Below are 18,300 nucleotides of genomic sequence, written 5' to 3'. Positions count from 1 at the left end.
TTCCTTATTTCTAAGAAGATAGGCCCACTCGTATGATACACCGTTTTTGAAATAGCATGGTCTGGGTTGGATCCTCGATTTGTGGGTATGAAATGGTAATAAATGAATGAAGTATAGCCACAGTGACCCTGTTGATGATAATAATGAATCACATTGATAAAGCGCTTTTCTTCTTTTTCTCTCTCCTTTTTTTTTTTTTTTTTTTTTTTTTTTTGGTGGAACTCCCCTCAGTGTCAGGGTGATGGATTATTCCCATTCCTTCCAGGAAAATAGCCATTCCATCTTCATGCAGGCTTTTAGAAATGAAAAATAATGCCTGCCGCAATCAACTTTTAATTATCTACACTAATGGAGCATTGATGCTAGAGAAAAAAATCCCCAAATCATTTACAGTTGACTTCAGCAGACAACCAGGGACGTATACTCAGAAAAACAAAAACAAACAAAACATACAAACATCGGGGGCAGTGCCCGATGGGGTATTGGGAAACTGACCTGGGAATTGGAACACTGGGTTTGGTTAGAGACTCAGTGTTCTCGGTTGCATTGTGTTCCCCCAAAAAGGTATGTTGGAACCCTAACCCTCAGTAGCTCAGAAGGTGGTCTTATTTGGAGATAGGGTCTTTACAAGGATAATTGAGTTAAAAGGAGCTCAGTAGGAGGGCCCTAGTCCCATAGGACTGGTATAATCTAATCTCAATAGGGAAAGAGTGGATGCAGAGCTAGATAGGCACATGGGAGAATGCCATGTGAAGATTGGTGTTAAATTGCTGCACGTGAGGGAACTACCAGGAGCCAGGCAAGAGACGTGGAACAGACCCTTTCCTAGCGCCTTCAGAGGACACATGGTCCTGCTGATGCCTGCATCTCAGACCTTGAGCCTCTAGGAGAGCGAGACAAACATCTCTGACACCCAGTTTATGGTACTTTGTTAACGGTAGCCTTAGGACACTAATACACTGAGTGACTCAGTCCCTCTGTGCTCGCTTAGTAAACCATTCCTTCTCATCCCCAAGCTTCCATTTCTTCATCTTTAAATAGCCCCATGCTGCTTTAAGGCTCTACCATGAAAGCTTCGTCAGTACAGTTCCCCTCGGCCCTGCTTTTCCCAGTTTGGCAATAACCCCCTCCCCGCCTTGGGGTCCTCTAAATTATGCAGTGACCTTGGAAAAAAGTTCTACACACGATCTGCACAGCCCATAAAATGTAGGCAGACATATCCCTATTCAAATGGGAGCATTTACTTTTTCCCTATCTCTGGGAAACGTAAAGGTTTAACATTTTTTGTATAAAAAAAAAATAGCAGGAATGGTGTTCCATATTGTGGTAATCCACCTCTCACCCCTCATTCTGTTGGCAGAATCCATTCATCGGCCACACACACCACCTTCCTTCCATGCACCGTTAGGTGGAGCAAAGAGTTATTCCCAGGACCTTGCATAGTTAGTCAGCCTGATAAACAGCGCTCGGATCCGACCTAGAGCCCCAGTGCCTTGGCATTCAAAACCATTGCCACTTACTGAATTTTCTTCTCCATCACTGTAATAATTGGAGTAAAGGTGGGAGATGTGTGCAGCATTGACTCTAAAACATGCAAAAAATAAGATCAGAGAAAAACATGGCTCCAAAGCATATTCTCATTTGGGAAATGTTTCTAGGCGAGCCAGTTTCTTTGTAATATGCCCCCTTATTATACTTCTTTGAATAAAAAAAAGTTAGAGGGATTTTCTACAGATGATTCTTGCAAGTATGAAAGTTGTTCTCCCAAAGAAAATCACAGTCAGAAAATAAATTTTTAATTTGAAACAAGTTTCCTAGTATTCTGTTACCAACTTCTCTGGGAGTATAGCTCATCCCTAGGAAATAACTAGAGCAGTTGGTTTACCTATGTATAAATTATTTAGTACTATCAAAGTGGAAGGCATTTCATCAGCAGCACCATTATTGTCAACAGCATTTTCAGAAGCACCTCGGACTCGGAAAGGTTAGTTTTCCGGGAAATGGGATCGTCTAGCATGGAAGCAAGCAGTAGGTATCAAAATCCCCCAAACGGTTAAAGTAGGTCAACATGAAAGCTCATGCATTCTGGCTCTTAGTCAAAGGCTGTTTCAGACCTGACGTAATTCTGATACGTTGACCTGTTGGGTTTACCAATGTACATTAGAAGCCAACAACTTAGAATAGGAATCAGAAAGTCCATTAAGAGGGAATAGAATAATAAAAAAGCTTAACAATGTCACACCATTACATCCAAAACCACAGTGATCGCTGAGTGTACTTACAAACAAAATGCAGTCATTGATGGTTACGGTGATAACCTTGAAATAAATCTTAGGACAGACGTCAAACAGTGTGTTTTATAAAATAGAGAATTGCATAATTAAGAAAACTCCCCCTTCCTTGCATTGCAGCTGATTTGGTATTAATATTGTCAGTGAAGAAGTGGGTTAGAGGGTCCTAGAACAACGAGGTCTTAGGGAAGGCCTCGTTCCTTGACAATGCCAAGTGAGTGGAGAGTTACTATGCTAGTGCTGGTACAGAAACTGGGCAATGGAGACCATGCCTGCTGTTCTTTGGACTCCAATAAACAGAGAATGAATATATACAACGTGTGTGTGTGTGTGTGTGTGTGTGTGTGTGTGCACATGCGCGCTCATACACTTTGGAAACCAGTTGACCTGTACACATCCTTGCAGCTCATCAAACTTATTTTTGGTCCCTCTATGTGGCATGAATTACTCCTAAACCTAGAGCAGTCGCGGGGGTGGATGGAGGCAGCATGTGGATGTGGGCTGAGGAGAGAAGAGACGTGAAGGGAAGGGGCATCACAAGGCTCTCCCTGTGTTCATGAGGGGTGGCTTTCTGATCAAAGGAATCTGTCATCATCTCTGCCTAGAACTTTGGATTCAGAGTACTTGATGGTGAGTGGGAAAAACTAGATAAAATGGGATGAGAGAGTGAGAATGCCCAATTCAGACAACACATCCGTTCTCTGAGTCAGTGGGAGTTCGCCAAAGCAGAAATGCACCCAAAGGAGAGCCCTGGGAACAGAGAGGAGGCAGTTTTTATTAAAGTCTTAGTTTGCAAATGATGAATGCCAACAAGGAAATAGTCTAACATTTCCAAGAAAAATCTTCACCTTTCATCCCATTGTGGAATGATGGCTTTTCAAAGGACATTCAAATGAAGCCAAGGATGTTCAACAGTATGTCTCATTAAATAGAAGTAAGGTCTGGGAACCAAAGACATATTCATAGTCTCCCTCTGATCTTCTTTAGCATGGTATTACTCTGTTTCATCTTTTCCATATGCTTGCTCCCCTGAGTTTTTTTTGGAATGAGATCGTTCTGTGTCTAAAGTGGTTGGTTGTTTTTTTGGTTTTTGGTTTTGGCCAGGTGTTCTTATCAGAACATTCTTACTCTGAAAGGGGGGAAAAAAATCATAGCCTTCTGCAAATTCTCTTGTTCTTTTACAGACGTGGTGATCTGCTCTCAGCCTCTTCCCTTTAACCTTATCCCTGGGAGCCTGCCCAGATTTTACATTCATTGCTTCACAATCTCTGCTAAAGGCTGATGTGGTGACTGAATTAATCCCATTGCCTACACATGCCTGGGGCTGACCTGGGCATAATGTGCCTCAGAGCTTGCCCACGTCTCTGCCTTAGGTATGGTATATCACTTCTGGGGCCTTGATTTCTTACTCAGAACGTGAGAGGTTGGATCAAATCATCTCCAAGTCTCCTTTCAATTTTGACCTTTTCTAAGTGACTGCTTTTAAGTGATTTGCCAAAAGTCACACAACCATAAACATCTGGGATATATATATACCATATATATAGTTAACTTATTGTCTAATTGTCTAGCTTTGGGCCACTCATTCCAACAAAACAAACTGAGAAATGGGTGCTGGCCTTAAGTCAAGCTTTAGGAGACTTCTTTCCTAATATTTGATGCATCTTAAATTAAATCAGTTTTTCTGATTCCCTTGATTCCTCCTTCCTGCACATTTTTTTTGAACTTGCAGAACCCTCTGACATTTTGAGCAAAAGGTTGCAAATGCTGTCTTAATGCTTGGTCATATCCCAGAAAATGATCCTCACCTCAAAGTACATTTCCCTCGTACTTTGAGATCACTAAAGGTATGTGTGCGCGCATGTGTACACACACACACACACACACACACCCCATCCAGGCTTTTCCTGAGGATGAATGACTATTCCTGTGCCAAATACTACATGAGGATTTGGGCAATATTTTGGCAGGTTGAACAACGCTTATATTTATGCTCTCTGGCAAGATCATTGCTTGATCATCCTGTTCTTGGTAAAGGGCATTGTTTTCTAATCAAGGTAACTTAGCTACCCTTGGGGTGATATTTAATGCTGCAATTGCCTGAAAATGTCATGTTTTCATAATGAATCTTTTTCCAGCATCTAGACATTTAGGTAAAGTTGAAAGAAGGGACAAGAAGAAACATTTATTGTGCATGTGTTTTCTGATTTTGTATGTCATTTGAGCTTCACACAGATTTCTTGAGGTCAATATGACGTCCATTTGACTGGCAAGAAACCAATGTTCTAATGATTTAAGCAACCTGAAATTCATTAATAACAGAGTTGTCTTATTCTTAAGCCTGTGTTCTTTGCCCTAAACCATGTTGCTTTCTCAAAGGGAGATTAAAATTTTGAAAAACAAAAAAGTGGATAGATGGTCATTTATTATTTATTTGTATTGAAGTTCATATAAAAAAACTTATTTAATTCTTATAAGAAGCCATCTTCCCCTTCCTCCCTCTTTTCAATATTGTGTCACAACTTATAGTTAGTATTTACATTGTAGATTGCCTATGAAAATGTTGCTCTCTTCTGAGCCAACCATTGTGCTACAACCCCTACTCTTACCTTAAATAATCCTACATTTTTCCTGGAGTTAATGATCGCTTTAGATTTCCATTTGTTTGGTTTTCTCTAAACCTGTTTTCCTTTTATTCAATTTCTCTGTCATATGCCTATCCTAAACTTAACCTTCATCAATTTCATTTTGTTTTTCATAGTGATGTCTCTTTCCCTCAGCCCTCCATCTCCTGCTTTAACTTCAACAAGGTGCTTTCTGAGTTTACTGTTGGAGCTGTGGCCTTGATACATTCTTACACCTTCTTTGTTTTCCTCTCTATTTAATATATTCTCCATAGTGTTCAAATACGCATACCTATGAAAAAAATGTTTAGACCTTGTCTGTCTGAAAATGACTTTATTACACCTTCACACTCATTGTTACTTGGTTAGGCAGAATATAGAATAGAGATTGAAAGTCATTTCCTCTTAGAATTTTGGAGATTTTTGCTCGGCTGTCACTTTTTCTTAAACTGTTGTTTTTGAGAAGTTCAATGACATTCTTATTCCTAATGCTTTGTGTTTAATTTGTTTCTCTTTTGGATGGTCTCTTATCCCAAATGTTCTAAAATTTAATAATGATATATATATCTTTAATCTTATTGTTTTGGGCCTTTAGTGCAACCACTGAGGAATTTTCTCATTTTGTTTCTCTAATTTCCTTCACTTCCTTTTGTCTCTAGTATTTCACTTTCTGGAATTTCTTGGAGTTTGACACTGGATCTCTGTACTGATCTTCTCTGTCCTATTTTTCTAAAATACCTTCTGGTATTCAATTTCTTGGAAATTATCTCAATTTTATCTTTCATTGTTTCTCTTGATATTTTAATTTTAGATATCCTACTTTTAACTTCTAAAAACACTTTTTGCTCATGTGTTCTGATTATTCATTTCATACTGTTTCATACAGTAATACCGTGCTTGTTTAAGGAATATACTTCCCCTTTTTTTTTTTTTAAGGTTTTATTTATTTATTTGACAGACAGAGATCACGAGTAGGCAGAAAGGCAGGCAGAGAGAGAGGGGAGAAAGCAGGCTCACTGCAGAGCAGAGAGCCCAATGTGGGGCTCGATCCCACAACCCTGGGATCATGACCTGAGCCGAAGGCAAAGGCTTTAACCCACTGAGCCAACCAGGTGCCCCCAGAACATACTTCTCTGTAACTGAGAATTTTTTTTTAAATGTTTTATCTACTCTTTAAATTATCTTAATTTTCTCTTGGTGGCTTTTTCCCCCCTATTTGCTTGGGTCTCTTCGTAACAAAGGATTTTCTCATTCATTGGTGACCTCTGTGGCCCACTTATATTTAAGAATGCAGCATTGATGGGACGCCTGTGTGGCTCAGTCAGTTAAACATCTGCCTTGGGCTCAGGTTATGATCCCAGTGTCCTGGGATCCGTTCCCACATCGGGCTCCTTGCTAAGTGGGGAGCCTATGTCTCCCTCTGCCTGCTGTTTCCCCTACTTGTGCTCTCTTTCTCCCTCTCTTCCTCTCTCTCCCTCTCTCTGACAAGTAAATAAATAAACTATTAAAAAAAAAAAAGAATGCAGCATCAAAAAGAGTATCAGGACCTCTGTGCATGTCGGCAGGGCTTGTCAATGAGGGGGACTTATCACAAAGTGAGCGGGAAGAAAGCTGCCTTTTCTACAAGAAGCACTCCAGATGTTAGTATCTGCTATATTTCTCTAGGACTATCCGATTTACCAGTTTCCTACCTGAGGACCCCAAGTCTGGTTGAAGGCATTCTAGAACCAGGGACCTGGCTGTCTCTATTCAGCATGTATATTCCTCACCAAATGCCCTGTTTTCATTCTGTCTTCCCCTACCTGCCACCCTCTGCCCTTGTTACACCTTCGTGTGAAGTGTGATGCCTGCTTGACTCAATTTCCTCAGAGGTAAAAGCCCCAAGCTGTTATGGAGATGGTGGTAACGTACGTCCTCTCTCTGCTCAGTAACAGGGAGGAACAGGCTAGTATTAACACCATATGCAGACTTTCAACTAATTCTCTTGTTTTCTCTGTACATCATCTCCCTTACCTTCCTGAAAAACTACTGCCTTTGAGTTCTGAGGTTTCCTGGGTATTTTTCAGGCAAATTGACTTAGGTCTTGTCTTTATAACTATCTGCTAGTACCCAGGTTAAGGATTCCTCCATGTGAATAAATCAGTTTGCCACTCAGATGCCTTTTACCTGATCTTCCACAAGACTTAAAAATTCTCATCATGGCATACTTGGGTGACTCAGTCTGTTAAGCATCTGCCTTTGACTCAGGTCATGATCCCAGAGTCCTGGGATCAAGACCCCTGCGATGGAACCCTGAGTGGGCTCCTTATTCAGTGGAGAGTCTGATTCTCTCTCTTCCTCTGCAACTCCCCCTGCTTGTGCTACTCTCTCTCTCTCTCTCTCTCTCACTCTATCTCAAATAAAATCTTTTAAAAAACATTCTTATGCATTGGTAAGTTTCTTTGTGTTTGCTTAGTTCTTAAGGGTTTCGAATAATTTTAATTTTTTGTTGTCAATTTCGTGGCATTTCAGGAAGGAGAGTAAATAAAAGTGTGTGGCCCAAGAATTGTATTCAACCAGCATCCATCCTGAATTGTAACTGCCCCACAATAGGTCTAGGTTCTGCAGTGGGAGCTCTAGACAGAATAAAATTGCCTCTTTTTTATATTAAAAAAATGTAACTTATAACAGCTTTCCTGTACAAGTCCATGGAATCTGAGTCAAAAGAATTTGGCCTCTCCCTGAGGCTGACATTATATTCCAAAAAGGTGATTTTACAATCTTGAGTTGAATCTCTCCAATGATGAGGAACTTATTTTCACATGAAATGGTCCATTACATCTTCGAGTCCTGTTGTGTCAGAGTCAAGTGCTTCTAGGTATCCCTGTTAGCTCCTCAATTTAAGACCCGAGTCCTGTGAATCACAATGACTTAGGAAGTAGCAAGATAAACAGCGGGGAGTGGGACACCAGACTCTCCAATTTACATAGACCATAGAAAATGATGATACCTGAGTTTGTCAAATATATCAGATTCAACTATTTACATGTACCGTTGGCGTGTTTCTATCCTAGTGGTCTCAACGTGTTTCTATCCTAGATGCCACAATGTTGTGGCATCACCAGAAGTCGCCTGAGGGTGTCGGTCTGGTTTTCACAGTAGCAAGGCCGATTACTTCAGTATTGCTGAATGTTCTGTTTGTCTAGTGAGGAATATATATATATAGAATATTTACAGAGATCTATTTCTCACATGAAAACTTTTGGTATGCAGCAAATAAAGCATACTGATCAACTTGTTGAGCATTAATTTCTTATGGTTGTGGTGTTCATAAGAAAAGTGCAACCAGCTAGAATAAAGGCAAAGAAGAAAAATCCCACCAGATATTTCTTACCTTATTTTTTATTTATAATATGGAACACCAGGGTAAAAGGATCTTTGTCCATTTTTTTCACTTTGTTGTAAAAAGAACGTTTGAATGTCCTTTGAAATACTTTTATTTTTATTTTTTTTATTGAGGTATAATTGACATGTATTAGTTTCGGATAGGCAACATAATGATTTGGTATTCGTATATATTGTAAAATCACCACAATAAGTCTAGTTAACATTCATCGCCATATGTAGCCACAAAATGTTTGGATAAGAACTTTTTTTTTTTTTTTAAGATTTTTATTTATTTGTTTGAGAGAGAGACAGTGAGAGAGAGCATGAGAGGGGGAAGGTCAGAGGGAGAAGCAGAGCCCCCATAGAGCTGGGAGCCCGATGCGGGATTCGATCCCAGGACTCTGGGATCATGACCTGAGCTGAAGGCAGTCGCTTAACCAACTGAGCCACCCAGGTGCCCCTGGATGAGAACTTTTAAGGTCTACTCACCTAGCAAATTTCAAATATACAGCTCAATATTGTTAACTATCATCACCATGCTCTGCATTACATCTCCATGAGCAACTTATTTGAAAATACAGTTTTGTCCCTTTTGACCCCCTTTAACCATTTGCCCAACCCCCTTCTTCCATGTCAGGCAACCACCACCATGTTCTTTGTATATATGTTTATTTGTTTGCTTGTTGGGTGGAGGGGGAGTGTTTTTTTGTTTTTGTTTTTAGATTCCAATAGAAGTGATAGTCTATGGTATTCATCTTTTTCTGACTTAACTCACTAAGCATAATGTCCTCAAGTCCATCTGTGTTGTTGCACATGGGGAGATTTCCTTCTTTTCAGGGCTGAGTAATAGTCGTGTGTGTGTGTGTGTGTGTGTGTGTGTGTGTGTTTCTTTATTCATTCATCCACTCGTGGACATTTAGGCTGCTTTCATGTTTTGTCTTCAGTGAATATAGGGTTGCATGTATCTCTTCAAGTTAGTAGGTTTTGTTTTCTTTAGATAAATACCCAGAAGAAGTAGTGCCGGATCATATGGTAATTCTATTTTTAATTTTTTGAGGAGCCTCACACTGCTTTCCACAGTGGCTGTGCCAAGTTACATTCTTACAAACAGTGCACAAGGGTTCCCTTTTCTCCACATCCTTGTCAACACTTGTTATTTCTTGTCTTTTTGAAACTAGGATTCTAACACGTGTGATGTGATACCTCATTGAGGATTCGATTTGCATTTCGCTGATGATTAGAGATATTGAGCACCTTTTCATCTGCCTGTTGGCCATCTATATGTCTTCTTTGGTAAAGCATCTATGCAGGTCCTCTGCCCATTTTTTAATTGGATTATTTGGCTTTTGCTATTGAGTTGTATCAGGGAACTTTTAAACTGATTTTTCTTAGCAATCCAAAATGCCCTGTGAAGGCCACTGGTGTAGTTGATCTTTTTAAAACCCTGTGGGAGGGTCCTGGGTGGCTCAGTGGGTTAAGCCGCTGCCTTCGGCTCAGGTCATGATCTCAGGGTCCTGGGATCGAGGCCCGCATCGGGCTCTCTGCTCAGCGGGGAGCCTGCTTCCCTCTCTCTCTCCCTCTCTGTCTGCCTCTCTGTCTACTTGTGATCTCTCTCTGTCAAATAAATAAATAAAATCTTTAAAAATAATAATAATAAAATAAAACCCTGTGGGACTCTCAGTTACAAATGGCAGTGTGGGTCCATGTATCAGATACTGGAATTTGACCTTTGTCACAGGCTTTGTCACAGGCTGTGTGGTTCTTAATGCACCTCTGATGTCACATGTGTTGGTCCTCCTAGGAAACTATGAGCAAGCCCGTTCTTTTCAAGGAAGCAGACGGAGGGGAGGAAAAGTATGAGACAGTAAAACAAGCAAACAGAAATAAGAAGAAAGCAAGAGAGGACGGGGGTTGGGGAGTGTTGAGGTCTTAGGGACAAACTTCTGTATCATTCATGTAATTTCAATAATTTTCTTAGTCCTTAGCCATTTCCTTCAGCATGTATTTATTGTGTGCCTACCACCGGCCAACCGTGTTTCTTTGAACCAGGGAGGCAATAGGGAATGAAACTGTCATCTGTGTCCTCGTGGAGCTATATTCATGCACCTGGAATCCTGATCAAAAGCAAGGATAGGAAGAGATGATGTTAGCCATGCATTCAGTAACACTTGCTGAGAGCTCTGTGGTGGCACCACAGAGAACATATAGAAGGGAAGAGGGTTAGGATATATCAGGATTCAAAGATTGTTGACATTGTAAAGTGGATGATCGGGTCATTAAGGATGCAGCATTTTTAGTAACGATTTGAAGGAGTTGAGTGAGTAATCAATGTACGCGTTTGGAAGAAGGGGGTGCTGAAAGAGGGAACAGCAGGTGCAAAGGCAGGGGTTGGCCATGGTATGTTTGATGGAGATCAGGCAGGTTGGTATGGCTGCAGCTCACTGAGTGAGGTGGCAATGAGGTCAGAAAGGTAAGGGTGGGGAATACAGATCATGTTGGCCTCTGTTTGATTCAGCACTTGGTACAAGATAGGAAACCAATGGAAGATTTTGTGCAGATCAGTGGCATGATTAGACTTGTTTTAACTAGACTGCTGCAATTACTGCATTATTAGCAGGATAGTTTTGCAAGAATATGTCATTTCTGTTCGTCTGTGGGTCAGAACTAATCAATGAAAAAAAGAAAATTGGGGCCCTTCTGTGACAGGGGTACTGATTACATTTATTGTCACAGAGAGAGTGCTCATCATCTATCTACCAGTCAGAGTAGCTTCTAGTCCTGATTGCCACAAAACAAATTACCTTGGATGTTGACTGTAGTTTTCTCACTTGCAAACAAGGGATAGTATTATCTATGTCATAAATGATATAATACGGACACCTGGGTGGCTCAGTGGGTTAAAGCCTCTGCCTTCGGCTCAGGTCATGATCTTGGGGTCCTGGGATGGAGCCCCGAGTTGGGCTGTCTGCTTGGCAAGGAGCCTGCTTCCTCCTCCTCTCTCTCTGCCTGCCTCTCTGCCTAATTGTGATCTGTGTCTGTCAAATAAATAAATTAATTGTTTTTAAAATAAATAAATGATATAATAAAAAATGAGAAACAAATAAGAAATAATATTTGTGAAAATATCCAACAGTGCCTGAGATAATAGAGGATCTTTAAAAGTGTTAGCTGTACCCTCAATGGATTATAAAAGTAAATAAATTCAAAACCATTGACACAAACTATGGTTAGTGTGAAAATTTTAATCATTTTGAACATATTTTTGCACGTACTAATGCATGAAATTCTTACAATTCATCCAAAGGCCTTCACTTAGAAATCGAAATATTTCATCCTAGCAAACATACTTTTTTTGTTTTTAGGAATGGCTTTCTCAATCAGAATTGTGTTCAACACTACGTCTGTAAGGGTGATCACCACAGTGGTAGGCTTCTGTTAGAGAAAACAGATGGAAACAAATATAAAATTAAAATGAATGAATGAATGAATGAATGAATTTGTGGTACATAAATAATTGAAATATTAATACAGTCTTTAAAGTCTATTTTATAGAACAACTATAAAAATACATATGGCATATGTATTGAGAAAATACATATGGCATATTGCTTAAAAAGCAAAAGATTTTGTTTTTCTTTATTTTACAAATATTCCTGCATTGATTCTACATTGCTTATGTAATCAAAAGTGGACAGTACATGTAATTTAATCACCGTAATGGAATCGAGTTGCAGAGAAGGCTAGAAAGAGCAGATGCAAAGAACCTACTCAGTAGCTCAACACAGAAGCTCGATGCTCTTTTTTTCCCTGTGTTTTTCTGACCATACGTAATTATTCGCTGGGGAACAGAACTGTAATTTGATGAAAGGTTGGTGATTATACAAAAATTGTTCAGAGATTTGAGATAAGGAGACAAAAAGGAATTATTTTAATGAGAAATAAAATGCAGGAGTATTCACCCAAATTCCATTCTTCTGCTCCATCGCCTTGGTGAAAAGTAGTATGACTTTCCTATATAGTAAGTGGAAAAGGGAACAACCTTAGAGAGTCATTTTATGCATTAGATGATCCTTGGGAACAATCATGCATTTGCCCATTAGTGCAGCTTACCCTTTCTACTTTTCCTGAGGAAGGCAAGAGTAGCAGTGACTGAACATTGCTGAAAATGTGGACTGTAGGCTTGGCGGGGAGGGCTTCTCCTGATTGGTTTTCTCAGGACCACTCTCCACCAATAAGATTTCAAGGAAAAGCAAGCATCAATTAACTCTAATGTGAAACATTAAGACTGAGGGTGGTTTTACAATAATTAAACCCAGTTTTGTTGGAAAGTGATAGGAAAGCACTTTGGGATGTTTGTCTTCTGGTAGCAGAGAGCTCACCAACCCCTGCGTCTGTCCCAAACCATCTTAGTGAGTCTTGCCATATTCTCCATTATGCAATGGATCCTACTGGCGATAGTGGCTTTTGTAAAGACTTCCAAAGTCAAAGTCAGGCGGGATACACAGGTAAATTGGGTGTTAATTAGATACCTGTTATATTATGAGGGAGAGAGGCATGAAAGAGGAAACAGAGATTACTTGGGGCCAAATACCTCCATAAATTCCCAAAATTTAAAAAAAAAAAAAAAAGCTTTACTTTTAAACATCTTTTCATCTTTTTTTACACCTTTTTTTCCGAAGTATCGTTGACACATGATATTACACTAGTTTCAGGTATACAACTGAGTGATCTGACACTATGTAAGTTCACCTCGAGTACAGAAGCTTGATATTTTTAAAGCTATAGATCGCAGGACTAGCTAAAGAAGGCTGAAGTTTTCTTTTTTCTCATTCTAACTATTTGTTAACTGCCTTCTCTGTAGCCAACTGAATTTTTTGGTACTGTAAAGACGATGCATCTCTCTGACCAGAATTATTATCCTAATTCTCAGGAATGGAAACCCATGCCTGGCTAAAATGACTGAATGTGGGGCTTCTGCCCTAGTCCCATCTCTTCCATCAGTAAATGGATATTACCCATCTCAATGCTATCTTCAGTACTGTAAATAGTACCATGTTCCCTTCTCCTGCTTAATATGTAAATGTCAAAGGTATGGAAAATGACATTTGATTTTTTTTTTTTTAAATAAATTCTTGTAATACCTTAAAGGGGAAAAATGCCACTAAAATGTTGACTGTCTTGGAGTTTGATATTACAGGTAAATTTAAATGTTTGTTTTATAACTTAATTGCTTTCCAGTATTTTATAACAAAAATGTAAAAAAAAAAAAATGACAGAAAAAACAAAACACATATCTCCAAACTTAGGAGATATTTAAGTGCCACTGCCTAATGCCCTTTTTTGTGTTGTTGTTGTTGTTATTGTTTTTAAATTCTGGGAATTTTGGTCATTTTAGTTAGAGCAAAACAGGCTCCTACCCTCCCTGTCAACCACCTCTGCCCCACTCAGAAGCTACTAGGCTGTTGCTGTGAATCCAGTTGGGAACAATCTATTTCCTTCTTCGTTTTTAGCTAATCTTTATGAATGAAAGGTGATTAAATCTAGCAAAACTATGGAAACATCCTAACAGCATACGGGGAGCCTTCCTGTAGGGCCAGTTTGCTATTTCTGTCTAATAACAGATTTTAAAATCCAATTAGACAGGTTGAAAAAAGGAAGCCCAAGTTAAAAATATCTGCCTGTTTGATTCAGCACAGTGGGGAATGGTTTATAGGATGATCATTCATGGTGAATAGGATCTTATTGGTGAGAAACTCTCTTTTCTAGCCCATTAGAATAATAATTTCTTCCTTCTCATGCTCCTAATACTTCCTACTTAATTATATCACGTTAGCTAGCAGATATTCTCACTCCCTTTATTGGAAGGAAAATCACACAATACCATCCTCATGTGTTAAGGGACTGGAGTTGACCTAATGAGAAGACATATAGATGGTTTAGGAAATAGATGTGATTTTTTTTTACACAGTGGTTAATGTATGAGAAAAGGCATGCTCAGGTCTGTCTAATGCCTACATGTGTTCATTGAATGACTCTTAATTGACCCTATTTGATTTGATTTCTTAACTACATTAGAAAAAGATGAAACAATTAAGAAACCATTTTTCACCTATCATATTGGCAGATGGAATAAAATTATTCACTGCAATGGACATTGTAAGGAAATGGGTACTCTCAAACATTGCTGGTGGGGTTACAAAGTGGTTTAATTTTTTTAACTGTTCGTGAAAATACAATTATTCTCTAAGATAATCCAGTCTAAGTAATATAATTAGAGATGCAGTAAAAGGTTGTGTTTGTAGGTGCTCATTGTGGTAGCATTTCTTAGTAAGTAAAAACTGGAAACAGCCTAAATGTGCAAAAACACATGCATTTTTGGTTCTTCATATTTTTCTTTTGCAAATGAACTTCTTTACATGTTTCCTATACAATACAATGAACAGAGAAGATTAGGAAGTATTTTTGTAAGGATTAATTGCTAAAGAAATTATGAATGAAGACAGAATATAGCCTGAAGATGTTGGAAAGCAGCAATATTAAACTTTTTATCTCTGAGCCCCTTTATACTCCAAGGCCCTAAAAAGTATATTTTTAAATATGGGTTATATCCATTCATTAGAAATCAAAGTGGAAAGGGGTGCCTGGGTGGCTCAGTGGGTTAAAGCCTCTGCCTTCAGCTCAGGCCATGATCTCAGAGACCTGGGATTGAACCCCACGTCGGGCTCTCTGCTCCGCGGGGAGCCTGCTTCCTCCTCTCTCTCTGCCTGCCTCTCTGCCTGCTTGTGTTCTCTGTCTGTCAAATAAATAAATAAAATCTAAAAAAAAAAAAAAAAAAAGAAAAGAAAAGAAAGAAAGAAATCAAAGTGAAAAGAGGTTTAAAACAGAAAGATACTCAAGGACACATTTCTGATAATCACCAGAGTGATGGCATCATCACTTGTTATGTAGCCACTGGAAAATCCCACTGTAGATTTGTAGAATAAGAATGGAACAGGAAAATCACATCCTGCTATTGTTACAAACATTTTATCAACCTCACTGACTTCCAGAAAAGGTCTGAGGGATCTCTGAGGAACGCCGCACCACACCTTCAGAAGTCCTGTTAGGTTTCTTCTCTTCTCCCTCTGCCATGCAAAACTACCTTTGGGATATGGAATTGCCTAAGGCGAGTGCAGCCAGCTCTGAGAGTTTAAAGGTTAAAAAAGATGAACTTCATCAGTCAAGAGCCACAGTGGTAGAAAGCATACCCCAACTAGTTTTCTTTCTCCAACTCCACAGACCACCTCATTTAGCTGCTGTAGGAGCAACCACCCCTACGATTTATTAAGAACCGATAAAGAGACTTAGAAGACCCTGTTTGCAGAAAGAGGGTCCCACAGTCACCAGGACCTGCCAAACTCAGCTGTATCGCTGCCTATAGCAATAGCCTCAGACAAAAAATTCAAGAATTAAGTACATTTATGGGGTTTTTTAATTCTCTTTTTTATCGGTTGATCACAATAGAATACACCCTCTCTATAAAACATAAAAATAATACCTAAGTCGGGACGCCTGGGTGGCTCAGTAGTTAAGCATCTGCCTTGGGCTCAATTCATTATCCCACATCTTACGATGGAGCCCTGTTCACTCAGGCTCCCTGCTCAGTGGGGAGTCTGCTTCTCCCTCTGCCCTTCGCCACCTGCTTGTCTCTCTCTCTCTCAAGTAAATAAACAAACAGTCTGTATATATATATCCAATTATAATGAATAAAAGGAGAACCTACATGCCCTCTGCCTCCAACAAAATCCTCTCCCAGATCACATTTCTCAGAGATAACTAGGTCAGTTTGGAGTGGATTCTCACAGCCTTCTTTGTTGCAAGTGTAGATAAATTGGAGGGCTAGGAGAGGAGTGCTGTTCTGTTTTGCTTTTTCACATACACAATATTATCTCAGAGAGAGTTCCAAGTGTCAAGTGCATGCGTGTCATTTTTTTTTAAAGCAATGCAAGTATGTCATAAGTGGGGGAAATAGGTTTATTTCATCATTCCCTAGTTGATAGATATTTAGGTTGTTAACAGTTTTCCCTTTTATAAACAATGTTGCCATGCGAAGCACATCCTTTGTGCATAAATCTTTGTCACCTGTTAGAACCCTAGAAGTGGAATTGCTGGACTAAAGATATCATTTTAAAATGTGATAGACATTACCCTGTAGCGTGGATTGCATATCAATTTACACATTTATCAGTAATTTGTGGGGAGTTCCATTCCCCCCAACACTGGAACGCTGCATGCAATTACCCTTTGAAAATGGTCCAGTCTGCTAGGTGAATCATAATGTCCTGTCTCACTTTGCATTTCCCTGATTACCAGTGAATTCAAACTTTGTTTCATATTTTTATTGGTCATTTGTATTTCTCCTTAAAATAGGAATTTGCCCATAAACGTCACCTATTTTTTTTTGACTGGGCTGTTTGCCTTTTCCAACAGATTTATGGAACCTCTTTATGAGTAATAACACTTTATTTTGTTTCGGATATCTTCCATCCCTCTATTCCTATCGTTTAACCTTGACTATACTTCCTTCTGTCATACATCAGCTTTTAATTTTTATGTGCTAAAATTTATCAGTCTCTTTATGTAAAGTTTCTGAGTTCTTTCTTTTCCTGGGAATTACTGTCCCCAACAGTAGAACTCCCTTGCTTTCTCCTACAGCTTTTGTGATTTTAGTTTTTCACAATCACATTTTTTTAAAGATTTTATTTATTTGTTTGACAGAGAGAGAGAGATCTCAAGTAGGCAGAGAAGCAGGCAGAGAGAGAGGGGGAAGCAGGCTTCCCGCTGAGCAGAGAGCCCTAGGCAGAGCTCAACCCCAGGACCCTGAGATCATGACCTGAGCTGAAGGCAGAGGCTTTAACCCACTGAGCCACCCAGGCACCCACAATCACATTTTTTTTTACCCATTTTATGTATTTATGTCTGTATCTTTTAACTAATGCAAAGTATGTATCTAACTTAAATTTTTCCCAAATGAATTTGCCACAACACAATTTAGTATTTTATCCTTTATCCACTCATTTGAATTGTTGTCGTTAACACGGGACTCCATGGAGCTGCACTATAAAAAGTATATTTCTAGAGCCAGACATCTGGAATCCAATGGCAGCTTTGCCACTTGAAGTTTGTATGCATTTTTATTTATTTAACATCTTCCCTGTCCCTCTGAATTCATGACTTTAAAATGGATAGAATAATAGTTATTATTATACCATATGAAGATCACATAAGATAATACTTATAAAATACTTAAAATAATACCAGGCACTTTAAAAGCATCCAATAAAGTTAGCTCTTATTAAAATTTTACAACTCTAACATGTATCTGGGATCTGCTCTGGGTTGTCTATAAAAGCACCATGAAACAGAACTTGCTGTGTTATGGAAACATTTCATATCTGCACCACTCAGTGATATCCATTACCACACTGAGCACTTGGAATATGACTAGAGTGACTGAAGAATCGAAACTTATATTGCACTGGATTTTAATTAATTTTAATTTAAAATTAAGTAACCACTTTTGGCTAGTCAGCTACCATATTGGACAGTGCCAGTAAAATGTTTGCCATGGACTTCCATTAGTTACACTTTATTATGTGAAATGAGTCTTACTGAATTCCTCAGTAAGGATTATTACTGGGACCTTATTCTGAATTTAATCAAGTGATTTTCCTGGCATCATCAAGAAGAGTATATAACTTTTCTTCTCTAATCTGTTTAAACTGTGAGCTCCTAGGAACAATAAATACAGTTCCTCGTTGGAATCAATTTATTCTTTAAAAAACCAAAACCAAAAACAAAACAAAACAAAACACCTTTTTGGTTCTTATTTTATTATTTGACCACATGGTCAACTTCAATTGGATAATTTTATTTAGAGTTCTTCTACATTCATATTTGAGATTATTTAAAACTTGCTTTGCATAGTGAGTGCAAATGGTAAAATGAATTGGGAAGTTTCACATTCTAAACTCTGAAGC

At 38.9% G+C, this 18,300-nt stretch overlaps 2 protein-coding genes across 5 annotated transcripts in view; one reads left to right on the top strand and one right to left on the bottom strand.

Moving 5' to 3' along the window:
• Window positions 1–18,300, top strand: part of NRG1 (neuregulin 1) — a gene marked incomplete at its 3' end in the record, with an annotated part of 1,102,492 nt that overhangs the window by 562,050 nt on the left and 522,142 nt on the right. The gene's annotated exons all lie outside the window — the stretch shown is intronic.
• LOC309855300 (uncharacterized protein) overlaps window positions 11,504–18,300 on the bottom strand; it is a gene marked incomplete at its 5' end in the record, with an annotated part of 90,609 nt that continues 83,812 nt past the window's right edge. The window contains 2 exons of the mRNA XM_082715473.1: window positions 11,504–11,713; window positions 12,241–12,292. Of these exons, the coding sequence (XP_082571599.1) occupies window positions 11,594–11,713; window positions 12,241–12,292 (172 nt within the window). The 3' untranslated portion in view covers window positions 11,504–11,593. The remainder of the gene's footprint in view (window positions 11,714–12,240; window positions 12,293–18,300) is intronic.

Source organism: Mustela nivalis (assembly GCF_964662115.1).
Source record: "Mustela nivalis genome assembly, chromosome: 20".
In the NCBI taxonomy this organism is placed as follows: Eukaryota; Metazoa; Chordata; class Mammalia; order Carnivora; family Mustelidae; genus Mustela; species Mustela nivalis.
The sequence above is the reverse complement of the archived record's forward strand: the minus strand, read 5'-3'. Positions and strand labels throughout refer to the sequence as shown.